Source organism: Henckelia pumila, chromosome 3, assembly GCF_033568475.1.
Source record: "Henckelia pumila isolate YLH828 chromosome 3, ASM3356847v2, whole genome shotgun sequence".
NCBI classification, from domain to species: Eukaryota; Viridiplantae; Streptophyta; class Magnoliopsida; order Lamiales; family Gesneriaceae; genus Henckelia; species Henckelia pumila.
This window is the reverse complement of record NC_133122.1, coordinates 51,989,798-52,017,483: the sequence shown is the minus strand read 5'-3', so window position 1 is coordinate 52,017,483 and position 27,686 is coordinate 51,989,798. Positions and strand designations below refer to the sequence as shown.

At 31.7% G+C, this 27,686-nt stretch overlaps 1 protein-coding gene and 2 long non-coding RNA genes across 5 annotated transcripts; 1 reads left to right on the top strand and 2 right to left on the bottom strand.

Moving 5' to 3' along the window:
• The first annotated feature begins 4,627 nt into the window (after positions 1-4,627).
• LOC140886991 (protein DETOXIFICATION 14-like) lies at positions 4,628-7,461 on the top strand. The gene is made up of 7 exons (XM_073293966.1): positions 4,628-5,022; positions 5,479-6,023; positions 6,113-6,199; positions 6,286-6,342; positions 6,426-6,664; positions 6,802-7,007; positions 7,110-7,461. The coding sequence occupies exons 1-7, from the start codon at positions 4,768-4,770 to the stop codon at positions 7,212-7,214; spliced, it is 1,494 nt and encodes a 497-aa protein (XP_073150067.1). The 5' UTR covers positions 4,628-4,767; the 3' UTR covers positions 7,215-7,461.
• Positions 7,462-7,659: 198 nt separating this feature from the next.
• On the bottom strand, positions 7,660-9,878 carry LOC140886992 (uncharacterized). Its single transcript, XR_012151740.1, has 2 exons — positions 8,248-9,878; positions 7,660-8,170 (listed from the first exon to the last, which is right to left on the bottom strand). It is a non-coding gene; the product is annotated as an uncharacterized lncRNA (long non-coding RNA).
• A 5,042-nt stretch (positions 9,879-14,920) lies between these two features.
• LOC140891893 (uncharacterized) lies at positions 14,921-22,064 on the bottom strand. Of its 3 annotated transcripts, XR_012152657.1 has the most exons (7): positions 21,927-22,064; positions 18,532-18,638; positions 17,183-17,328; positions 16,871-16,982; positions 16,714-16,794; positions 16,558-16,629; positions 14,921-15,088 (listed from the first exon to the last, which is right to left on the bottom strand). It is a non-coding gene; the product is annotated as an uncharacterized lncRNA (long non-coding RNA). The 3 variants fall into 3 exon arrangements; XR_012152656.1 differs by having other exon boundaries at positions 16,871-17,328; XR_012152655.1 differs by having other exon boundaries at positions 16,714-17,328.
• Positions 22,065-27,686: the final 5,622 nt, after the last annotated feature.

The following is a 27,686-nucleotide window of genomic DNA, read 5'->3' as shown; positions in this document are numbered from 1 at the left end:
ACATAATTTTATACCCAATAATTTTGATAAGTGAAAATGAATCACATTTGAATCAAGAATAAATTACAATATTCAACAAATAATCCAATTCAAATTATATGAATACAAAATTAAATATAAGATTATTTATAATAATGAAGGGTAAAACTGTAATTCATCCATCAATCATTATTTCAATTTCAAAATTAATAACTCAAAGTAAACATGTTATTATTTGTATGTATATACATCATTATTCCTCGTTCTTCAAAATCATTTTAACAGTCCTAGTATGATTTATACACATGTAATATCGTCTCATTATGTAAACACAATTATGTGATTCACGTTGGATTAAATATTGCATTTAAATTATATAACTATCCTAATTGCATATTTGAACGAGTTTTTCCAAATAAAAAGAATGGATAATTTTATAATTTTAAAGCACATGATGTAACCTAATATTTATAACCAAATGTGTATATAGGGAGGCCGCTGCCTAGGGTCCTAGAAGAGGCACGATTTTTTTTTTTAATAATATGCGTGTGTGTGTGTGTGTTTTTTTTTTTTTTTGGGTGGTCCTGGTCCATTCGCAATAAATAAATAAATAAATGACATAGCACAATATTAAATAAAAATAAGACCAATTTGAATTAATAATTAATCAAGTCCGATCTTCACTTCACGTTTGATTTGAAAGTTTTAAATAATATCAAGAGGTTTATGCATGGGATTTTGTTAAATTTGAAAATTAAAGAACGAGTCTTTAACAATATGATCATGAGAAGATAGCTTCTTTAAGTTTAAAGTTAATCAAGAAATGTCTTTAATCAACAATGTCACATAACAAAATAAGTTATAAGTTATTATCTATGTTGTTAATTGACAAATCAATGACCAACGACCGAGAAATTACACAGATTTTAAATATTTTTACATATAAAACAACTAGACGAATTTAGTATTTATATAATGATTTCGAACATTTGTTGACATAATGTTTTTGGTTTATATAGTTTGTTATTGATATAACATAATGTTTTTGGTGTATTTATGTATTATATTTATTATTTATGAACACAACTTTACAGTTATTACCGCAACCAGATATCATTCACTATGACTTATAAATATTTGGCATTAATTGATATACTCCTGCGGTTGCACGACTTTGTATTTCATTGCCTAATAAGTAAGTAATGTTTTGGTATTAATTAATCTTATCTTAGGTATAATAATTAATATATATATCACTCAATTTTCCTCTATGCCAATATTAGGCATTGGCTATTTGTTTTGGTTAAGTAGCAATTAAAGGAATCCATTGGAGACTCATTACCACGCCGAGTACATGAAATTCGCCTTCCAAATTCCAATTAGAAGTCTAATTAAGTGGTAAAAAAATCCAATCAATAATAAAAATAATAATTGTGATTTTAAAATATTATTGAAATCCCCTCTATTTTTCCCAATTATAAAATTGAAAAATGTATAGTATATTATCATGAATCTCATTATTTTTTCAATAAATTATGCACTCTACAAATAGTGTTAAATGGTATCGGAGAATTATCATTTGATTTTACGCTACTTGTTTTGTTAAGAAATGGATGAAGGTTTCAACATGCGGTTGTTTTCGCCTTTCGGGTAAACGTTTGATCTAGAATTTTGCAGTCCAAAAACACAAATTATTTATTAAAGTTGGCCGCAGTTATTTTTGACTGAACTTCAGCAAGCAAGAAAATGGACAAAAAAACAGCATAATTAATAAATATTATTTTCAAAAAAATAATTAATAAATATTGGTACAAATTATATAAAGCAGCATTCTCATGCTCTCAAACACCCATACTGCTACTCTTTTTTATATATCAGCGATCAAACAAATTATACATTACATCAATTATTATAAAATAATAATCTCAACTTTGAGATCAATGGAGTCCATTTAACCATTTTTTTATATTTGACTGAACAAATTATAAATTATGGTTTGAAATTTACCCAATATAAATTCATCAAAACAACCAAGTCAAATTCCTAGTTATGCTCCAATGGGTTGGAGAAGTGGTCTACCCAATCCAAAAAGAAGGTAATTGGTCCCTGATTTGACCCAAAACAACAACAAAGTTTTAACATGCCCACGAGTTCAAACCCAAGATCTATACATGCTTGGACCGTTATTTTAAAACCGAAATTACTAATTAGTATAATTAATAATTAATAAAATAGTGGATTGGATATCTTTCAAGAGGTAACTAATTTTGCACCGTTTGGCAAAATTAATTTAAAATTTTTTTATCATATTGTAGACACCATTGAACCAGGGCCGAACTTCAATTTTTTTTAGGCCTGAGACGAGTTTTAGAAAATGGGTCCTCAAATAATACAATGTAGTTTTTTAAGTTAATGAGATGTTTCTTTAAAACAAACACTTAAAATATAAATACCAAATAACATATAATAATAGTCAAAATATATGTAAAATAATCAAATAACATAAAATTAAAGCTTTTTTTTCACATAATATCGTTTTTAAACCTTAAATATTGTAGAAGCCCAAAATAACTTATTCAGTCGAGTTGGATTCCTTAAAAATCAAATAAATTAAAACTATTTTTTGGACTTATTTTAATACTTAGTGTAATTTTTTTGGGCTTTTCTAATTACATGGGCATGAGGCGGAGCCGCGGAGGCTTCTTGTGCCTCCCTCAAGTCCGGGCCTGCATCGAACTTACTCTGATTGCATCATGAAAAGAACGTCAAAATCAACATACATTAAATGCTATAAGATCATAGACGTGATTATCTTAAATTTTTTTTAAAAAGAAAACTAATGCGAAAAGTTGGCGGCCATATTATTCCGCAAACTGGACAATCACTATGTACATTTACATAAGCAACGTTTAACGTAATATTTATTTATTGGATGCACAAGATATCATGTTAGTCATTACTTATATAAGTGTCACGATGGTAATATAAGTAATTAACATTTATATATATATATATATATATTAAGGGGAAGCAAAATTTGTCTTGGTGACTGACTATATACCATCCCATGAGAAATTATTGTCAGCAAGTGATTGGATAGTGACAAGAAGACAGTTTATTTAATTTTTTTTTTTGAAGCTAGAAGACGGTTTATTGAGAAGCGAGAGATATCCTTTTTAAGGTTTTTTTTTTTTTTTTTTTTTTTTGTCAAATATGACTCACATTTGTACGTTTGCGATTGCCATTATCAAAGTAGACGATATATTTACAAATTCTGTAGTTTCTTAATTTTGTTTACATTATCTTTAAAATAAAAATAAATTTTTTCTTACATTTTTGACATGGTTTGCCTCGTCTGTACGAAAAAATATACATAGTATAAAGATTATAAATTATTATATTTATAAGACAATTAGGATTTAGGTATGTTATTAATTTGTTTTGGATAAAATTTGAGTAGAACATTCAATAAAATGATGATACACTATCACTTATTTTTAAAAGTTACATACACTATCTAAATATAATATCACCATAAACGAACAACATTTATATCAACTAATTCCTGAGTTTGTTGTTTTATACTTTTTAATAATGATTAGGTAAATCGATTCATCTAAAAAAAATACTGTAAAATCAAAATGGAAAGTAAAATCTTAAAAATTATAATTTATATATCAACGAAATATTAAATAAAATATATCTACGGGTATTAGCCATCTATTTTTTTCAGGGATATGAGTTTCAAATTTAATAAACGTCATAATTTTTAACTTATGAACTTGGAAAAATCAATTTTAAAAAGTTTTTAAATAAAGTATAGAAGATCTTTTTCAGTTTATCCTGAATTATAGATATGTAATTTAATGAATACATGCAAAAGTCGAGTATTCCTTGGGTGCTTGCCTGCCTTCCTTCTCTGGTCTGTTTCAGAGTGTTCAATTTGTTATTTTTCTTTTCCGTATTTGACCCACCATCTTATATATTTTTTTTGTAGTCAAATTGGTTGGGGTTTAGTACATGCCGTCCGTAGGGTACTACTTTGTGGGTGACGTGTACCCCCATAATTGGTCAAAATTAGTGGGTTTCACATAGGTTCACTGATTTTAATCAATCATGAAACGTCATGTCACCCACAGGGCACTATCCTGCGATTGCATCTACTCAACCAATTGTTGGATGTCCTTCGAAATTATTATTTTTTTTAAAAAAATTCTAATTGCTTAAAATTTATAGAGTTTCTTCGAAACTATTAAATTATCGAATCTTTTTTTTTTTTTTAAAAAAAAAAAAATCGAATGATCGAATCTTCAAATGAAACCTCAAGTCCTCAATTTTTGGCTCCACCTCAGCCAGCCGCCAGAAAAAAAAAAACCCGTATAAATTATGATATGTTAATCAATCAACTTTATTGACAAAAAGACATTTAGTCATGAATGTTAATAATCAATAATTAATAAAAAAAATAAATAGAAAATAAAAAGGATATTATTTTAATTTTATATTGAAATAATTTGATTTATATATGATAAATAATTAATGATAATACAATAACCATAATATTTGCTTAATCATAAACTTGAAATCTAACTGTCTCTAAATTTTCATCTTTGTTTTTTGAAATAATCTTTTTTGCAAAACATTTTGAATAAATGTGACTTTAAAAAGAAGTCATTTTTCAGACTCTCTCGGCAAATATTTGTCCGGGATTGTTTGGCATTTTGTTTACTAGGAATTCCTACAGGCAATTCCTCTCTGCACCAAGAATACTTTGAGCTATTCTTGGCGATGGCGGGAGCGGAAGAGCCTCTGTTCGTATGCGAGAACGGCGGGGATCGAAAAGGCTACTTTCCGGCAAGGGACAAGTTCGTTAGAGAACTGAATAAGATGTGCTGGATAGCATTTCCAATGGTGGTAGTGTCTGTTTCGCAGTACATGTTGCGGGCTGTGGCGTTGATGATGTTGGGGCATCTCAGCGAGCTTGCTCTTTCCAGCGCCTCCATCGCTAGCTCTCTCACTAATGTTACAGGATTCAGTGTGATTGTAAGCTCTGTTTCTTCATTCTTGTGTTCTGTGTCTCAGATTCTTGGTGATTGTGAGTGAAAAAGGGATTTTTTTTTTGGGGTCGTTTTCCATTCACACCAACATGCTCTCAAGTTTGCTACTGTTTGATTAGTTTGACAAAAAACCGCAAAGAAAATACCTTTTCGCTTTTAAAGATTTCTTACATGTGATGAAAAACTTGGGGGTTAGTTTGTTCTTGTCGCATGAAGTGATGGATAATAGGATGCTTTTTGTTTGTTGTTTGGGTTTTGGTACTTTGATTCAACATGTCTAAGGCTGACCTCATTTGGTTGTAAAATATCACTTACATAAGCGTTTTCTTTCTTTAAATGGGATGATGCATAGTTAATCAGTAGAGAGTAGTAATATCATTATGTGTTATTGGTGAAGAAGTCGGTCACAACATCGTAACCTTCGAGTCTTATCTGGTAACAGCATGGAATGGCTTGTGCATTGGAGACTCTCTGTGGACAAGCTTATGGAGCAGAGAACTATCAAAAAGTTGGAACTTACTGTTATGGAGCAATAATATGGCTCTGCTTGGCATGCTTACCCATTTGTGTTTTATGGATTTATACCGACAAGCTTTTAATATTGCTTGGCCAAGACCCTGAAATGTCTATAGAAGCTGGCAACTTCTCCATTTGGCTCATCCCTACATTATTCCCATATGCCATTCTTCAGTCTGTGGTTCGCTTTCTCCAGACTCAGAGTTTAATTTTCCCTATGGTCTATAGTTCGCTCGCAACGCTATGTGTTAATTTGCCTCTCTCTTGGGTTCTTATCTTCAAACTAGAGCTTGGAAATGCCGGGGCAGCGCTTTCTATTGGTATATCATATTGGTTGAATGTGATCTTTATTGGACTTTATATATATTATTCTTCAGCATGCCAGAAAACTCGATCCTCTTTCTCGAGGGATGTGTTTCATACAGTTGGCGAGTTCTTCCAATTTGCCATCCCATCTTCTGTTATGGTTTGGTAATGTACCGATTCGCAGCTTTCAACTTGCACTTTCATTGGTGTTATTTGTGGTACGAATCTTATCCAAGGTAAATTACTGTTTGTAGTTTGGAGTGGTGGACATTTGAGATAGTAATCTTGCTATCTGGACTTTTGTCGAATCCAAAGCTAGAGACATCGGTGTTGTCCATATGGTAATTCTTATTGTTTATTTGTGTATATGTTGGATTTTTAAAAATTTGAATGAATCTAACTTAGTGATGACTTGCCTTTGGATCAGCTTGACAATCACTTCTTTGCACTATCTTGTACAATATTCCTTTGGTGCTGCAGCAAGGTCTGGGCTTAATCTTTCTATACTCTACTACTTAATGTATAATTTTGAGCAAAATGAGAAGTGTGAGCATTATTTTCTTGTAGCACTCGGGTTTCTAACGAACTTGGAGCTGGGGAACCAGACGCAGCTCAGCTAGCCGTCTCTGCTGTGCTGGTTCTGTCGATAGTAGAATTCGTTGTGGCGGGCATCGCCCTTTTCATTTGTCGTTACATCTTGGGATATTTGTTTAGTAATGAGATGGATGTTGTCAATCATGTCAAAGATATGGTCCCTTTTCTTTGTGCCTCCATTGTGATGGACAGCATACAAGCAGTCCTTTCAGGTGATTTTCTAAAGCATTTACGGGTAAAACATTCAAAACACTGTACCAAATACCAAGTGTTCCACAAGTTTAGCACCAAGTTTTGCGGAAGGTTTGAAAAATCAATGGCTGTACTTGTTAATTTTGTTTCGTTGCAGGAGTAGCTAGAGGCACCGGATGGCAACATTTAGGAGCCTACGTTAATCTGGGGGCATATTATCTTGTCGGAATTCCTGTATCATTGTTACTAGGATTCGTTTGGCACTTTAGAGGGGAGGGATTATGGAGTGGATTGATAGCAGGAGCAACTGTGCAATCTTTCCTGCTGGTCTCGATTACATTCCGAACCGATTGGAAAAAACAGGTATGCTTGTAGAGTTGTTAGAAAACACCGTGGTTATTGATGTGTCTGGAAAAGGGTCGGTATCAAATTATCGAAAAGTCGTGAACTTTGCTGATGTTATAGGCAATGACGGCAAGACAGAGGATATTCGAGGGGAAGATACCGGCTTGTGATGATACAACAGTCGATGCAGAGGAAAGATTGCTGCAAGCAGCGTCGTCGGCATAAGATTTGGTTGATTGGAAAGATTATGCAGGATTGTTGGATACACGCATGAGAGCCAGATGCAAGCTCGTGGTCTCATAATTGGGACAACCTGGGATTGTAGATCAAACTGGATGATGAAATGTGAACTCTTGAACTAAGTATGATTTTGATCATTCAAGAGCACACAGGTTTCTGCTATGTATAATGAAATATTATACTTTATAAATAAATTTAAGAGTCATTTTCAACCGAATATCAGCTAAAAAAATTGAATCTTTATCGTTTTCAGCTGAATATGTATGTACACACTAATTCAGAAACATAACGAAAATTTGCTACACCAAACGTAAGTTTAAACAAGATTACTTATCTTCGAAAATCAAAGGAATAGAACGTCTAATTCAAAATAAAATAAATCATTTGGCTCGATATCAATCCAATGTAAATCATAACTTATACTGATACGAAATATGAAGTCCTCTTACTAATATTGATATTAAGATGAACCTATATACACAAAGAGTTTTCAGACAACATAAGAAAACCAAGAAATGAAGAAAATGGTGTCCGAAGATATAATACAACCCTGTTACATGGTGTAAATAAATACCGACTCTTTAATATATTAATACGTCAAGGTGAAGCTTTAGTAAGGCGGTGGAGGGCGGAGCCACGGAGGAGGAAGCTCGTGGAGATCATGGTGGTGATCAGCTGGTGGTGGACGATTCAACGTGTAAACCAGGGGCGGCGGTCCTGGACGCCAAAGAGGTGTTCTGTAAGGCGGCGGTCCCGGTGGTAATATGAGTGGAGTTGGAGTTGGAGGCGGAGGTGGCGGCGGTGATGGTGGTGGTGGAGCCGCGTAATAATTAGTTGGTGGTGGTGGATGGAGGGGTGGAGCTGATGGGGTTGGAACCCGTGCTCCTAGAAATTCCGGAAGTTGCGTTGGCGGAGACGGAGGCAGCGGCGGAGGATTTCTTCTGAAAGCCATATTTGCAATTTTTGAACGAATTTAATTTAATTAAGATGCGAAACCATTAATAAGACATATACTTACGTATCAAATATGCAAGCTGCTCACCGCCAAAGCTGGTGTGAAACGTTACGTGTTCGTTTTGGAAGGCGGTGGGATTTTATTTATTTTTATATAGATAAATAAATAAATAAATAGAGAAATAATAGACTACAAACAAAATACGAACTCCCCAGAAATAGGAAACCTCTCTCTCACTATTACAGGTTTTTTCCTACAACAGAAATTTAATTGAATCCCTCTTATCTTATATCACATGATCAATTTTTTATTATTATTTATTACAATATCAAAAAGTTTTGGAGGTAACTACTCAAATTACAACAAAAAAATAAAAAATAAAATCATGAAATGCTATTAATTGCTTAATTCCCTCCGTGTCACATGATCCAAATGTTGTTGAATATCATGTATATAGCGCCATATGATCAGCTATTGTTCTTGGGTATATATAGCGTCATATATATATATATATAACAAATTAATTAGAAGATCTAAATATCAAAACAAACATGCATGATGAATTTGATTCTCATTATTGACATCCTTCAACCCAATCTCAGCACAATTAGGGTGTGGATTTTCAATATATAATTATGGCAAATACTATTTTTTTAAAGAGATCAGAAACAACACTATATAAATATTAAACATGAATGGCATAAATCATGCATGAACCATTTCCGGCCCATGAAACTACCATAACGAACATATATATATACCTAAGAAATCATGAATCAAGTTCAATTGAATAATGACATGATCGATCAATCGATATTGATCATATAGCAGATATGGTTATAATTTCGATCTAAAAAATGTAAACACAAATGATCATGATGACTTTGTGGGAGGGGAATTGAAGTTGAAGGGGTGATGACAGAAGAATAGAGAGCACAAAGGAGTGAGATGCAAAGTTAATGCACTTTCATGATCATTTGTGCTCCCTATCTTCTGTCAACAACACTACTATTCCCTCCCCTAAAGTAAAGGCAGCCACCAATCAACAAATTAAATCCAATTTATCTCTAACAAATTATACTAAAATTGCGCTTATATGGAAGGATTTCAAATCCATGAATTTCGATTCTATTTAATTGTTAACAATGAAATTAAACAATAGATCAAATCCTAAATATATACACTACTTATTTACACATTAATTATATATATAAAGTAGAATGCATTTCAAATGAGTCTATTATTGGGTGGACTTGAATCTATCCTAACTAACATAAAATATCATATAAACACATGAAAGAGTTGATTTGAAATTTATGTTGCTACTTCTATATACAACAAAAATACATTTGGATATATTTGAAATCCATGAATTTAATTAAAATCCTTCTAATATCCAAGCACAACCTAAATGTTGAAGCTACAAGCCCACAAATAAATTGTTTTATATGAGGAAGTGGATGGAAAACGATATTTCGCAGGGGAGTAGTGAAGGTGAAGGTGAATTCATTTAGAATCCTCTAGCTCCTGGCTAGCTAGCACTCTCCAAAAAATCAACTTACAAATTTGCATTGACTTTGATAAAATATAGGGTTTGCACTTCAAATTAAAGTACCCTCATCTCTCAACTAAATTCTTGAATTCAAATCTTACGACATGCTGAAAAACTTGATTAATTCGAGAGGGAATTAATGATCGGGTGAAGGAGCTAGAAGAGGGTGATGACAGAAGAATAGGGAGCACAAAGAGTGAGATACAAGCTGATCTTTGTATTCTCCTCATCTGTGCTCTCTATCTTCTGTCAACTCATCACCACCAATTCCACCTCACCCTATCAGCCCTTTGAGTTATATTGACACACACGAGGGCGAACACGTCTAAAATCTTGATTATAAAGTGACAAATCTATGTATTTTTCACTAGAAATATTTACCTTTTCTAAGACCTTCGGGTCAAAAAGGACGCCACCATGACTTCGCCCTCCCCCGGTTGATGGGAAAGGAGTTCATGGGAGAGAAGAGTAATTAAGAAGGGGAGTAGAAAGATTTGAGAGTAAGTTGGTATGGTATGAAGGTGACCCGAGTATGTATTTTTATAGGGAAAATTTGTGTGCATGTACTTGTGTCAAAATATTACTGGAAACAAGCTAGCTGAATAAGGAATATTTGTAGCATTATAAAAGCTTAATTTTACTAAAGAGCCTATTTCTGGGAACCAGAACAAGATAGCGATAACTGGAAAAATTCGTATTTACATGCAAGCTAAGAAAAGTTTAAAATTCCAGGCAGCAGTATATAATATAATCAAATAGAATCAAGAATATAAGAATATGACAAGTAATTTGGTGCCCCAAAGAATCCATATCCTTGTGGTGCTGTAAGCTCGTAATTGAGTAAGACCACATATTCCAGCGGTCCAAAAATGTGATTTATTATGTAAATACTCTTTTGATGTTCTTATCTTAATCCAGTGACGACAAATGCGAGCTACACCAGCAATGACGAGGAGCAGCTGCCCATTTCTTTTTTTTTTCTTTTTTTTTTTTTTTTTGGAAAAAAAAAATCGAATTTTATTTAAAAGAAACCCTAATATAGAAGTTGGACCATTATCCCTATGCTTTATATGTATGAAATTTCTCCTCCTTATATTAATTTGCTATAAGCTCTCCCAAGTTGTGCAATCAGTGGCTATCGAACTAAAGAAATTGTTAAAGTAGGTGAAAGCGCAACACACGTACACTATTGTTGAGTTATATATGCATGCAGCCAATTATTAATTTCTCAAGTGGTACAAATAAATGTTTGGAAATAACAAGCTTGGTCGTTTTTTTTTTTTTAAATTTGTGTGTATATCTATTGGATTGTTATTTTTGGAAATGTATGCGATGTGACTAATATAAACGGTGGGACATGCACATTTTGTCAAGAAAATGATTGGTAATACCAAAAAATCTTCGTCTCTTGAGCATTTGCACATTGGAGCATCATCAGATAAAGTAGGCGTAAATTTGGGTTTTTTTAATCTACAATGCATAATATCTATTTCAAATCATGCATGATAAAATATTTAATAAATAAGAAATTAAGTACATATTAGGCGATTACAAATGCCTCTGTCAATGTAGAGATCGAAATTAAACATGATGTCGATGTTATCTTTTTCTATATAGATTGTGTTTGAATTGATGAATTTGATTAGCGGGATGTATTTGAAATGATACTCATTTTCGGTATATTTGAAATATACCAGAATTAATTATTATAAAAATTGTGTAAAAGATTTGAACTTAAATTTTGTTTGTACAAGTAAAAAAATTTGAACTCAAGCTCTCAAATACATCAATTCAAACACGAGTACTTAAAATATTTAATAAGCTAGACACATGCATAAATTAGTGTATCAAAATGCAAGTGGTGAGGTAGCATATATATATATATTGTATGTAGATGAAGAATCCCTCCTCCCAAATATCACGATCTTTATTATATTCGAAACACGGTCAGTCTTAAATTAATCTATTCAAACCTTACTTACGAAAAGTGATTGGTAAGGTGGATATATGCATGCATAAATTAGTGGATGCAAATGCAAGTTGGTGTGGAAGCATATAAAATGTATGTAGATGAAAGTTCACACAAATATCATCATGATCTTATCATATATATTGTTCATGGATATGAATTTCTCTTTTGTGGAGTTTGTTTTTATCCGCAATGGATGAGACCCACACAAATTGGGGCGGTGTGGCATTCAGTCCTCCACTTGTCATCACCCTATGGCTTCACATTTTTACCCAACTTTGTTCTTTTTAGCTAAGTTTAGAATCTTTACAAGATTGCAAATTTTAGAATCTTTGCGAGACGATTGCATCTACGTTAACAATTTGGGCAAGTTCTTCTTTGCTTTTTTACATTTCACATTTCTTTTTAGCTCAATTATACAATGTTCTAGAAAAAAAGAAATGCCCTTCATGTGTAACATAATTACATAAATTGTTTTTTTGGATCAATTATATTATTGTTATTTGATGAATAAGGAATAAACCCATGTTTGTTAATAAAAATGTAAACTAGTGTTGTTGGGAAGAAATAGTTAAAAAAAATAGTTTTTTATAATTAATATAAAAATGGATGAATAGAGCATTATTATTATGTATTGTTTAAGTTAATTTTTCAAGTTAATAAAAATAATTCAACATATTTTCATATGATATTTAGTAATTACATTTCGATTATAAGTACTTAGCTTGTAAAACGTTTTCATAAAAGTTTTTTTTAAAAAAATATTATAAAAAGTTTTAAAAATTGTTTTAAAAATAAATACGTGTTTAGAAAATATTATATAAAAATATCTTCATAATTAAAAATATCAAGGAATTTTTTATTTTAAAAAAATAAAAAATAGCTCTCTATTATTCTTTAAAATTATAATTGGAAATATTTTTTAAAAAAAATATAAAATTGTACAAAAATCTTGTCCAAACACATACGTACTTTTTATTTTTGCACTTATAAAACACGTCTGAAAAATTTGTTAAAGTACTTATGAAAACAAAGTGATCAAATATGTGTAAAATAAATAGAATATAAAAAAAAATTGATGGATGAAAAATAAATAATAATCTACTTTTCAGGATATTTTTATAATTTTGTGTGCTTTTTCCCAAGAAATATAGCTATTGTTCAGAGTTATATAATTAACTCTAATACTCCCACTTTCGTTAGAATTTATATGTGAATCATACGTACGCAACTGTGAAATAATAAGGCTAATCGGTTCAATGTAGGGCCGCAGGAACCCTAGCAAGTTGACAAAAAGAGGGTTACATTTTGTGGCTATGCTTACTTGGGAATAATTCATTGAATCGGGCCAAACTACACAATTACACTTCTCCCAAAATAAAACCAAGTTTATTTTTTTTATTAAGGTTTAAATCATGTTAATATTATAAATTTATTATTATATTTTAGCACTAATTAATAAGTAATATGGTGGTTAAAAAAAGGTAATATGAGTACATGTTTTTTTTTTTTGAAGCTTAATAAATATATTAAATCAAATCACGGAGAATTACATCATAAATTACATAAGATGAAGGAACCACTCGGTCTTCTGGACCAGACGAAGAACCAACTTTTATAGCTAACGCATGAGCGACATGATTCGCTGATCTACGAACAAAAACAAAAGAGATAGATTGGATATATATCCAAAGCAAAGATTTTGCAATCTTCAATGATATATATATCAACAAAAGGATAACTGAATAACACACATAACTCACGAAAAATTTATTTTTAAGAAAATTTGTAAATACACGTAAACAAATTAATTTGCTCGTTACCAAAATTTGAAAAAATTTAATGTTACATTATTACCTTTTTTGTAATTAATCTATGCAACCTAATTTTTATATTAATTTACTTTTTTCCATGCACCAATGTTAATTACTGTATACATCTGCGTGTTTGTTTATACGTCGAAACAAGATTTGAATTAGGTATTATCAGTAAGTATTAATCAATATAATTAGATATATAGTTGAATATTTTGGAAATATTTTGAACCAATTCATCGCTAACGAAGGGAAAATTCATCAACATTTTTATAACGAATTGATAGTTTAACACAGTTAATTCCTTACAAAATATTTAAAAATTCAAATAACTCCACTTAATTAACCAGATACGAATCTAACAACTTTAAGAAAACAAATCATGAAAAGTGCACATAAGGAAACATAATGAAATTTTTTTACACTCATAAAAAAAATTGGGCAAACAACACATTTTTGGTCGGACCAAATGGTCAATATTCGTTATCCAATTTTTAGCTCCTATCTATGAAATCTATTATTTTATCAATAATCCAGATCGAATTTAGCATCAACGATTTCTCAGTACTCGCACAAAATCTTGTTAATTAATTGTGCTTGGAATATGAATATCCTATCTATATATCTATGTCACGAATATATATATTTATTTTCCTCTTTTCTTGATATGAAATTGGACCGGAATTCCCCAGTCTATTTTCGAGAAGAATTCATGCATAAAAAAGAATAATATATAACCGTAGATTTTTAAATTCTGCAAGTCGATGAATCAGCGCCGATAGCTTGGATTAGTACTGGATCATTTGGAAACTTTTCAAACCTGGACAAAAAAGATTATTGAAATACAAATAATGTACGATCATCTAGTCTACTAGAATATTACATAGCATATAATAATTCCAAACTAAAATTAGATATATCAACTTTTGTATATATATAATTTCTCAAGATTATGTTATCATACAAAATTTGCATCTACATACCAACATTAATTATTGGAAAAACTGCAAATTAGATATATCAACTTTTTATATATCACTACAAGAAAAACTCTTTAAAACAACATTTTTTTCAATTGCCGTAGGGGGCTCAAAACTATTGTAAAAGCTTGTGTTGTTAAAATTCACGCTCAAGAGAAAAGACAACAATTTTACAACATTTTAAAACTGTTGTCTTTTCTCTCAAAGACAACAGTTTTTAACTGTTGTCTTTTAATGTGATTTCTAACAACACTAACTTTTACAACAGTTTTGAGCTTCCTACAACAACTCAAAAAAAATGTTGTTTTTTTCAAATAAAAAACAAATAAAATAAAATAAAAATTATAATATTATAAATTATTCAAAATAAAAAAATTGAAATAAAATTATTATACAATTTTTCAACATTACAAAATAAGATTTATGACATTCTAAAAATTTCATACTTAACCAATCAAATGACATAAACATAAAATTCTAAAGCATACAAGATAAATTAAATACAACAAAAACCATAAACATAAATCTGAAATTAACTAAAAATTCATTTGTAGCATGTTTGATCTAATTTCTCTGTCATTGCAATTGCCTGCGAAAACAAACACCAGCCATAATTGTTGAAGTGAAGTTAGTTTGTTAACCAAACATAAATTATAACATTGTTCATTCTGGAACTGCCTCGAAAAATAATGCGCATCTTGCATGTAATAATCAAACAATTAAGGTAATAACACCAAAAAAAATATGTCTAATTAACTACCAAAAAAGAACTCATATTCATGTTAAATAAAGTTTTTATAAAGACTAGGTATGGAGACCTCAATACTTGAGGTGCTTACCCAGGATTGTAAATCAATGAGATAACTATTATGACAGCTCAATGTCCACAAGATATAGGCAAAGTACATCATCTCTAATACATTTAAAATAGATGTTGAGTTCCAAATTTAGAACATAGGGATGCCTTGAAACACCCAAAAAACTCTCAAATACTGAGAAAACAAAACCTCATATACATAAAAATTAAGGTACAAGCAATTACCATATATTTATTTTACAAAGTTCAGTCTAAAGAAATAAAGATATTTTGCTAAAATACAGTCTAAAGATCAGTTTACATATAAGTATGTCCATTCCCGCCACATGTAACAATATAAAAAAGTGAACACCAAATATTTCATGCGATGTGTAAGTTAAATTAACATTGTAATAAATAATAAATCAATTTTTTTGCTAATAGTAATCAACTTCTGAGGTTATTTGTAATTTAAAAAGTATTAAATGATTTCAATGTTAATTAATGCATGAATGGTATGTGAACAAGATTACTGCCATCTTTTAGTTATCTGCTCAAAATCTGTAAAAAAAAAAAAAAAAAACGATTTTCATATGAAGCAATAGTCACTGAACATGCTGCCAAAAATTCATGAAATGAATATAGTCATTAATATATTTGTATTGGCTGACAAAAAATTTAAACTATCTGTTTGGAAAACACCTCACAAATTTTAATCAAAAAACCTGACTTCAACTAAGATTTAGGAAGGTTTTACTACTTAGTAATCTTCAACTAACGACAATACTAACAATTTCTCAAATGATAAGATCTATTAAAGCTCTTCTTATAAAAGCCCCAAAAACGTTAACTAATAAGATGTTATATGACAGCTCTAAAATATACCTGCTTAAAATCTGTAAAATAGAACAATGTTAAGTGTGAGCCTAAGTCACATGATCAATTTCCTTTTCCCCATAGTTTCTACTGTATCCCCACTTCTCTAATCAAAAATTTCATGATCAACTAGGCCTTAATATTTTCTCCGGTGTCAGATTAAGCTAATTACAACCTTAAAATCCACATACTAATACATGTTTTGAAACATTGAAAACAAATACCCAGGATAGATAACACTATCGCGTAAAGATTGAATTGAAGCAAAGTGCAATGCAAATGCATAATATAAGTCCATAATATGATATTTTTAAATCTTTCCTCCACATTCCAATATATAATTTAGCATACTTTTCCCTGCAAACTATAATTATTTAAGGCCTGACCTTTCTAAATTTTCCAGCAGCCATGTCAGCAGAACTTTTGCTTGATGAGCTCTTGCTCTTTCGCTTCTTACTCTGCAGAGAAATGTGAAAAAGAAGAAATATCATACAGCTGCTCAATCGAATGCATCAACAAACACAAAAAACAAGCAGACTTACCTAATCTTTTTCAGCGAGTAAGATATATGTCGTTGCATGAGGAGATTCTAAGAATTCTAATAACTTCACAGAGAGTTCTTCCTGGAAAACACAACTGCATATGATCAAAGAACTGTAACATTTATGATTTCAAAACAAAATCAAATAATGAGATTACCTTATTTACAGTGGTTTCGGAGACAGGAATATTGAGGACATCACAAAAATCCAACAATTTTTTTTTAACAGATTTGTCAAGCCCTGTCTGTAACTTTAGCCCACTGTTTTTCCTTTTACACACATCCATTATAAACTTGAGTTAATTGTTCATGCACACATTATTTATGACTCAATCGCTAAAAATCATCATAATAACCCAAGAATGACCAATACATTGAGAATTTCCAACAATATCACATTACCTAGTTCGACACTAAATAAACGAGATATAAAAGGGACAAAAATTGAAATCGAGCGGCCATTTTCTAACCTCCGGACAGCATACTATGGTCAAGAATAGGGGCTGGAACCTAGCTATAACTACCCTAAAAACTTATAGAATCATAGCTAGACCAGGATGGAAACCGGACATCTCTTGTTCCACGATGGTTGAGTGGCAGCAGCTTGCCAAAGAACCTAAAATTGCAGATGAAATGAGCAGAAAGTTATGGGCCGCCAGAAATACAAAAAAATACAGGACACTAAACTGAAGGCTAGAGCCTGGAGGCAATCATATTTACAATATCAAGATCTGCACTGCATAGCATATTGAGCCTACTACGAAATCAAAATATTTCAAGTATATATTAGATTCATATTTTTAATTTTCTACCTTGATATTTAATTTAAAACACTAGTAAGAATATTTTTTCAGGTTCAATACATCTCATAGACACAAAATTAATGCCATTTTAAGTATATTTAAAAAATTGTGATAATTTTCATGAAATATTATACACACACATGAGATAACATTTGCCTACTATATATTCAATACACCGACACTAAATCATTGATTTTTTAAAACTAAATTTACGCGTTATAAATTTAGTTTTTAAAAAAACATCTTTATAATATGGATCGATGGTATAGATATTATAATTAGCAGTGTGTAATTCTAATTATTTGATCCTATGGGTTAATCAATAAATACATGGAGATGAAGCATTTTAGGACATTTTTATATCTAAAGTTGGAAGGATTATACTTAGATAAAGAGGTAAAATTACCGTGACATTTATATAAAATTTGAAAAACTCAATATAAATTTGTCCGAGCATTTGAGGTAAAAGAAAAAAAGAAGACATGAAATACGTGGCTTCAAATCCTTGCATCCTACATATTCCTTCAAATATTTTAAAAATCTATGGCAAAATTTTGTACATATTATACCAGCATAATTGGATATTTCATCAACAATTTTTAACAAAATTTTGAACTTTTGTTAAAAAAAACTAAGTGCTCCGTAGAAATTATCCAAAACACTACCTTAATGTTATCAAATAAAAGCGATTGTACGTCAGGTCGGCCAGCTGAATCAAACTTAAAAAAAATAACTTGTTTGCGAACATTATAAATTAATTAGTTGAATGATTCAATTGTGAGTTTGGTCTTTGGAGGTAACGTGAACTAGGGAGTATCACCTTAATTCCAATATTTGGTTCAAATTTAATAATTTGTCTAAAAAATGTTATATTGGATTATGGAATTTTATTTTAAATAATATCTCTCTCTCGTGTGCGGGCATGAATTTTGAGAATAATTTGTTGGTTTTGTATTTTGGAAGCTTGAGTTAATTACAAGTTGCGTAGCATCCATCAAGCAATGAAGAACTTTTACCTGGCGTTGTGCTACCTGCTCCTGCCATCTATTTTCCTTTTTCTTCGAAGCTTTAGTAGCATAGCATCCATCACCAGCTGGTTTGTCTTCACTTCCATCAAGATTCTCTATATTAATGTAAAATTACAAGTTACATTTCATTCTCTACAAACAAAGCTGAAACTGGAAAAATCAATGATAGAATAGGCCATTCTCCTGAATCTGAAACGACCCAAACATTCTAAAATAATATATGCGAAATTTTTTTTTTTTTAAAATAATACTAAGTAAAATAGATGTACATACATGCCCATACATATATGCACAAAAATAAACAGATTTAAAAATAACTCAAATAAAATGCAACATTTAATAAATTAAATGTCTGAGTCATGCATTAAATTAAAATGTTGTCCTAAACAATTAAATAAAAATTTGCATGCACTGAAAATATTTAAATAAAAATAAGTACTAGTACCAACCACTGAAAATGAATAAAAAGAACGACATGTTTAATATTTCATAAAAACATAATCATAATGACTCAGACGACGGCCCGGGGGATCACTGCATAAAATTATTTCATGAATGCATGTACTTAAATAAAATTGTGTGTCCTTCATATATATTTAATTTAATTTCTTACTAACATATAAATATTAAAATAACTTCAATGCATAAAAATAATTAAATATATAATCAGGACACATGCAAATTTCTCATGGATGGTCCTGGACTGCTGGCCCTAACACTCAAGCCCAATTACTTAAATCTGGCCCAATAACATACTTAAGCCCAATAAAATTGTTCTAAGCCCAATTAAATTAATTTAAAGCCCATAAAACATTCTAGGCCCAAAAACAACTTAAACTGGCCCAATGGGCCCCAAAAGCCCAAAGACTGGCCCAATAACTTTTATGGGCTCAAAAGCCCATAAAATTAATGGACTAACTTAATTAAAATTTTAAAAGCCCAAATAAAATTATTTGGGAGTCCAAATAATTTTATTTCTAATTAATTGGCCCAAAACCCCCTTAATTCATAAAATATTTTAAAAATAAAAAGACTCGAGCCCGGCCCACCAAACCCGGACCCGGACTCACTTAACCCGACCCACGACACACTGACTTGACCCGGACCCAAGAACCCGACCCGGACCCAGCCCTAACCCTAAACCCGAAACACACCCTCCCCTCTCCTTCTCGGCCGCCGCGTGCAGCAGCCCTTCTAGGGCTGCTGCCGCCCTGCTCCGGCCACCCCTGGCCGGAGCCCCGCCGCCCAGACGTAGCCCACGTCTGGGCGGTCCTAACCTAACCAAGACCCCGACCCCATGCAGCCCAAGGAACCCAGCTCGAGCCCCCTTCCATGAACCCTAGCTGCGCACCCCATGGAGCCGATCACCTCTTGGCTTGATTCTAGGCTCATTTGGCTCGAGCCCCTCGAGCCACTTGAGCCTAGACCCACCTTAGACATCCTACCAACCTTGACCAGCAGCTAGAACGACTCATGGCTAGAAAAAAAACGTGAACATGATCAAACAATTTCAAGAACCATATGCATACATCAAAACCGAGTGAATTTCTAAAAGAAAACTTAAATAAAAATCGATGCATACACACACACACTATAACGACTGATATGGTATGATAAAAAGAGAAGGAATCATGCCTTGCACCGTCGGTTGAAAAGAAGTAGGCGTAGATGATGATTCCGGGACGACGGGACGAAGATCAACCACCTTGGAAGCTTAAAAAAAATCGAGCTATGGAGTTTTTTTTTTATTGCTAGAACGATGAAGAAGATGAATAATGGGGGAGGTAGGCGGCTAGGTTGTAGAGAAAAGGATTGAACGTGTGGTTTGGGGTAGATTTAGGATTTAATTTGGGTAGATAGGATTTTAATAACTAATATAGGGAGATAATAACAATAATAAGATAATCTTAACTTTTAAAAATACTAACTAACATAACAATTAATTAAAATCCCGAAATATTTATTTTAGGGAATTTTAAAGGTAATTAAAAGTCAATATTTTGGCTAAATTTGGATAAATATGGACTCCTAAAATTATATAAAATTAAATACTGATAATTTTGAGGAAATAAAACTCAAAATAATATTTTTGGGCTCTAAAAATGCTCATGAAATAAATTGGATAGAAAGTTGTCATCTCGTCCGTCCACGGTCCCGTCTACGCGATTAAATAATTTAAATACTAAAAAACATAAAAATCTCAAATTATGGGTTAAATGCTTGGAAATAAATCTTAAAAGATGCACAAATAATTTCACATAAATATTTAACTCATAATCTAAAATTATAAATAAATAAAATCTCTAATTATGCATGCAAATTTACGTACTAAAAATACTGGGTGTTACAGAATCCCTTTCCAGACAACAATTTAAGAACGACACCAATTTACAAGTGAACCAGAAACCACATGAGATTAACTTATGAAGACAAATATCACTCCCACTTCATCAGAGCATCAACATACCAGTAAACTTTCCTGAAAATAACATTCAATGCATAGACATCCCAAGATCGCATTCGGGTGGTTTAACCTTTACACAAAGATCGAGCAAAGCTTAAGTATGGTAGATGCCCGATTAACAAAAGAGAAAACAAAGGAAAACGGACGCCGACGGAACCGACAAGCACCTATGAACAAAGCAAAACGCAGATCTAAGATCACAAATAGATTGTACATCATGAGGAAACAAACAAGGGGAAAAGGCGATGAGAAGAAACCCGTACGAAGGTTTCTAGTCCGAAGCAGAAAATTCAAGACGCAAGACGATTGTAAGATAAGAGGATGGTGAACTGATTATTCACGAAAGAGAAACACAAACAAAAGTAACAACCATTAAATTCCGAATGAACTTCGAATCACAGCGGGGATATATGGAGGTAATCTATGCCCATATATGCAATTGCAATTGGTGGCTTCATGTCTGCATCCGAAATTTAATGTGGGCATTTCAGTACTCTATGAAGTTTAAAGCTCGAATTAGACATATCGGAGAAAGAGAAAGGTGTTTGACATATACTAGCATTTTCACATTGTGTATGAAATACTAAACTTTGAGGCCTGAAACAAAATAGTATAAAGGCAAATTCGACATAAATTAATGAATAAATAAGTTTAATTGGCAAATATGTTTAAGTGGAAGGAGCACAGCAGACCATCGTGACGAAGATAAGTGGGAAAGAGCACACTTTGCTGCCTTATCAAGGATAAAAAATCCAACCAATGCCTTGTTCACCTCTTGCACAACAGAGAAACTCAAAAGCGCTCGAAATTGATTCACCCCAAATCAATTCTCGACAAAATTTAAACACTCAAAATTCATATACTCGGCAATAGCCCATGATTCAAAATTAATCGCTTCGAAAAAGTAAGGATTACATACCCATCAAAACAGGTAAAGGCTGTAGAGAATTGCATACTCGCAAAGAACATAACTCGCACTACTTCAATTTGCAACGAGGGTTCGAGTTGCCAACCGCCCTCGGAGAAAAGACGAAGAAGAAGAGAAGTGGCCAAGAAATTTGGGGCTAGGTCATAAGGATCGATACAATTGTAGAAAACAAATATTATTTATTATACTTATATAAAAAAATAACCTTAATTAAAAGACATCATTTTTATACAACATTTTTAAAAAAAATGTTGTCTTTGATTATAAAAAACACGCTCATTAACAATACTTTATAAAAATTGTTGTTGATTGTAAAAAACTGTTGTCGTAACTTTAAAAGAAAGCTTAAAGACAACAGTTACGCAACAATTTTTTGTAAAAATGTTGTCTTTCATAATAAAAAACACTCAACAACAACATTTTTTAATAAAAATGTTGTGAAATTGTAAATTTGACTTAAAAATGTTGTCTATTGGCTGTTGTGTATTTAAGATTTTCTTGTAGTGTATATATATATAATTTCTCAAGATTATGTTATCATACAAAATTTGCATCTACATACCAACATTAATTATTGGAAAAACTATAAATTTGGTCTTTTTTTCAGTTTTAGTCCTGCATGTTTCAATTTTTGGCAATTTCGGTCCTTTTTATTTGAAAATACTTACGTTGCACTGTATACGTCAGCTCCACATCAGCACTGAATTGATGGCACGTCGGAAAAATGACTAAAATTGCCAAAAAATAAAGATAGCCTACTAAAACTGAAATCTAAAAATATAGAGGACTGAAATCGCAAAGTGACAAACATACAAGACCAAAAAAACAATATTATCTTAAAAATTACTTTCAATTCAACATTTCATAGCTTTACATTTAAATTTTGAAATACACTTTATATACCAAATACATCAATATCACTAACAAAAATTTATATTTATAGAAATAATAACAAACATATAAAAAAATTCAAGAAGCACCCGTCGCACCTTCTAATTCGGTGATTCTATGCTACAGAAGAAAAACTCTCATTTTTTTTTTTTTTAAAAAAAATCAATTTGTAACAGATGAAGACGGAGTATAACCCAATTCAAGAGAAGCAGCGGTAGACTTGTATATCTCAAAAAACAGCCTGTTCTCGAACTCAGCCCTCGAATTCGCCATCGGAGGACCGTTACGAGCTTCGGGGATCACCTTTTTCGAACCAAACACACTGTTCTTGATTCTGCGCCACAGTTTCTGCGGCGAGGGAGCTGGAAGATTCAAGCAGACTTCCGGAGATTGTGTGATCCTCACAGAATTCTTGGTGTGGCCGCCAAGTTTCGCGGTTTTCGGATTCCTTCTGTTTGTTGATGCAGATGAGAGCTTGAAACTGTAATTGTGATTGTACCCTCTTCTGCTCCATTGTTTCTTCAAGCTCCCGTTAAATGACATGATTTCCATGTCTGATCAATCTATATATATATATATATATATATATATATATATATATATCTTTTGCGTACGTTTATGGAGATCTAAAGAGATAGAGATATATAATTATGGAGATGGCTGTACGATACTATACAAATTAAGTTCCCTCGTTTTATAGGAAACGATGGTAGCTTAATTTGACAAAGAAATAATAGAGCCGTCTTTTACATAAATTAATTAATTAAACTAGCAAATTGATGCACGGAGACAACATATGAATACTGTTTATGATATTATTGTTATAATTATTATTAAAAAATATGTAATTTAGATTTTTTTTAATGTATATTTGGTGTTGTCTTTGGACTTCGGCATTATGAAATCTAAATATAATAATAATAACTTAATTATATAATATATTTATTAACATTTGCTCGAGGAAATTTAGTTATTATTAAGAATTTTCAAGTCAGCAGGTCAATAAAGCCGGTAGATATATTTATTTGACCGATAAAATCTTTGAATAAAGGTATAGGCAGTGTAATTTCTAGGATACATCATCATTTATAAAAAGGTCAGACTCAACTTTCTTGTTACATTACATACACTAATAATAAATAATCATCAACTTTTAGCACCCAAAATTTAAGTAACAAATAATCGTTGAAACTTGAAAGATGGGTAATCATATTTATCATTATTATTATAATTTATTCATGTTGAAAAATATTATTATTATTAATATTATGTTGAATATTGAATGTTGAATGTTGAATATTGAGTTGTAAAATGTGGAAAATTAGTGTGTGATGATGTAGATGATGATGTATTTATTTTTGGACTAATCTCAAATGTGGATCTATAAATAGGTCTTCATTTGTGATGAAAAATACAATTGAATTGAGAGAAAAATATTTGTGAAGTGTAGAGTTTGATATATTTTGAGTTTTGGAGTTTTTACTTTTTACCATAAATTTTTACTTTTTCACAACACGTTATCAGCACGATCGCTCGAAAATTTCCGACGCTCCAAAACACAAAGAGAAGATAAAAATATTCAACATGTAAGAATTTTTATTTTATTGTTTATTTATTTATTGTATATATATTTAATATATATTATCATGTTATAAAAAAAAATTAGTTTTTTTAAAAACTTGTTATAAATCCTGGGAGGATGTTAAGACGACATCCCACACTCCCGGTAAGGGATACGACAAGTATAAAAGCCTCTAAGGTTTTTAAACAATAACGTGATATGATATATGTATATATACTAACTATATCAATATATAATTTCATGTTATTATATAAGAGGTTGTCTAGGACACTGACCTTATAATAACGTGATATGATATATGTATATATACTAACTATATCAATATATAATTTCATGTTATTATATAAAAGGTTGTCTACGACACCGACCTTATAATAATGTGATATGATATATATAATTATTTAATTATGCTTATCATTATATGCATTGCATCATTATCACAAAAATTTTATTCAACACATACTCGATTTTTCTTACCCCCAACGGTCACAAACGGTCATAAACGGCTAGTTTTTTTGCTTATATATATGATCACTCAAACTCATTTTCAATCACACCAAAATTCATTCTTTCTCTCAAAATATTTTATCCTCGATTTTTTCGAAGATGGAGATGATGGCATTTATAAGGATATTTTTCATAACGACTATGATCATCATGCTTACGAGTTTTGTATTCATCGGCGATTTTCCACCACAGATATTTTATCTATTTATATACGCACTTGTAATCTACGTTCTTCCATTATTTTGTATTGTCATACTAATAGAAATTAACTAATAAAATGCATTTTTATTTTTCTAGTACCACCATGTCAAACTTGACAAAGATTGAATTCGTTGCGCTCGATATCACCGGAAAGAATTACATGTCATGGACTCTCGATGTAGAAATGCATCTTGAGTCATTGGGTCTAAGTGATACCATAAAAGAAAATAATATATCATCCTCACAAGAAAAGGCAAAGTCTATGATTTTCTTACGTAGACATCTTGATGAAGGATTGAAATGTGAGTATCTCACAGAAAAAGACCCAATGATTTTATGGAAAGGGCTGAAAGAAAGATTTGAGCATATAAGGGAAGTTATACTCCCGACCGCCCGTGATGAATGGAATATGTTAAGATTCCAAGACTTTAAAAAAGTCAGTGATTATAATTCAGCGATGTATCGAATAGTCTCACAATTGAAATTCTGTGGACTTGAAGTCACAGAGATGGAAATGCTTGAGAAAACATTTTCCACTTTTCACGCATCGAATATAACTCTACAACAACAGTATAGAGTGCGTGGATTTTCGAGATATTCCGAACTAATCGCATGTCTTCTTGTGGTGGAAAAGAACAACGAATTGTTAGTAAGAAATCATCAATCCCGACCCACTGGATCAACGGCATTTCCTGAAGCAAATGTCGTAATAAAAAATGAAAACCAAAATCAAAGGCATAGACCAGATTTTGGTCGTGGACGAGGTCGAGGAAATGGGCGTGGACGTGGTCGTGGACGTAAAAATTATCGCGGCCGTGGATATGAAAATAATCGTGATAGTTATTTCAATAACTCATCTCAAAAGAACGTCACGAACCATCCACCAAAAAGGCAGCATGAAAATACAAGTGAAAATGAAAATCACTCAAAAAGAACTGAGAGTGTTTGTTATAGATGTGGCACTCCAGGACATTGGTCACATATTTGTCGAACCCCTGAGCACCTATGTAAGCTCTATAAAGAATCGACAAAGGGGAAAGGAAAAGAGATAAATTTTGTATAGTGACCGTTTAATTGGTTCAACTAGTATGCTGCAGATTTTTTGAATGATTTCGAAGACATTGATTAAAATATTGGTGGGACTACATTGTAACAAATTTATATTTTTCATGCATTCTTGTATTATAAAGCATGTTATATTTTGCATTTATATTGTACTTAATTTTTCTTTATTGCATTTTTTTGTGAAGTTTGATATGGAAAATGCTATGAGCAAACATGGAAATAATATCATGGAAATTTGCATACCAGATAGTGGTACAACACACACTATTCTGCGAGATGAAAGATATTTCTTGGAAATAAAACCAACAAAAACAATGGTGAATACCATATCAGGTCCTGTAGACTTTATTGAAGGTTGTGGAAAAGCACATTTTTTGTTACCTAATGGTACAAAATTTCTGATAAATGATGCTTTATATTCACCACAATCGAAAAGAAATTTGTTGAGTTTTAATGACATATACTCTCATGGGTATGATACTGAGACGATAACTGATGGAAATCAGAAATATATGTATCTTACTACATATAAATCAGGAAAAAAATATGTGGTTGAAAAATTATCAATGCTCCCTACTGGATTGCATTATACACATATAAGGCCAATCGAATCAAATATGGTGGTTAATAATTCTTCAATATTAACAAATTGGCATGATCGATTGGGACATCCTGGTTCAATAATGATGCGAAGAATTATTGAAAATACGCATGGTCATCCATTGAAAGACCAGAAGATCTTTCAGAATAATAAGTTTCAATGTAAAGCATGTTCTCTTGGAAAACTTATTATAAGACCATCGCCAGCTAAAATCCAAACTGAATCACCCATATTTCTTGAACGTATTCAGGGTGATATTTGTGGGCCAATTCATCCACCATGTGGACCATTTCGATACTTTATGGTAATGATCGATGCCTCTAGCAGATGGTCACATGTATGCTTATTGTCAACTCGGAATGTGGCATTTGCAAGATTGATGGCTCAAATAATAAAATTGCGAAATCAATTTCCCGATTATACAATCAAGAAAATAAGACTTGATAATGCTGGAGAATTTACATCCCAGACTTTCAATGATTATTGTATGTCAATGGGAATCACTGTTGAACATCCTGTAGCTCATGTTCATACGCAAAATGGATTAGCTGAATCATTGATTAAGCGTCTACAACTGATTGCTAGACCAATGATTATGAAAACAAAACTCCCTATTTCTATATGGGGACATGCAATTTTACATGCTGCGGCATTAATTCGCATCAGACCAAGTGCATATCATAAATTCTCCCCATTGCAACTTGCATTTGGTAAAGAACCAAATATCTCTCATCTGAGAATTTTTGGATGTATGGTGTATGTGCCTATTGCACCACCTCAACGATCAAAAATGGGTCCACAAAGAAAAATCGGTATTTATATCGGTTATGATAGTCCATCAATCATTCGATATATTGAGCCTCAGACAGGCGATGTGTTTACAGCACGCTTTGCTGATTGTCAT

What these genes read in the sequence shown, in the direction of transcription:
- LOC140886991 (XM_073293966.1), top strand. Translation starts at nt 4,768, where the DNA reads ATGGCGGGAGCGGAAGAGCCTCTGTTCGTATGCGAGAACGGCGGGGAT. An exon ending in CCATCTTCTGTTATGGTTTG is followed by an intron (nt 6,024 to 6,112) that starts GTAATGTACCGA and finishes TACTGTTTGTAG; the next exon opens with TTTGGAGTGGTGGACATTTG. An exon ending in GAACCGATTGGAAAAAACAG is followed by an intron (nt 7,008 to 7,109) that starts GTATGCTTGTAG and finishes CTGATGTTATAG; the next exon opens with GCAATGACGGCAAGACAGAG.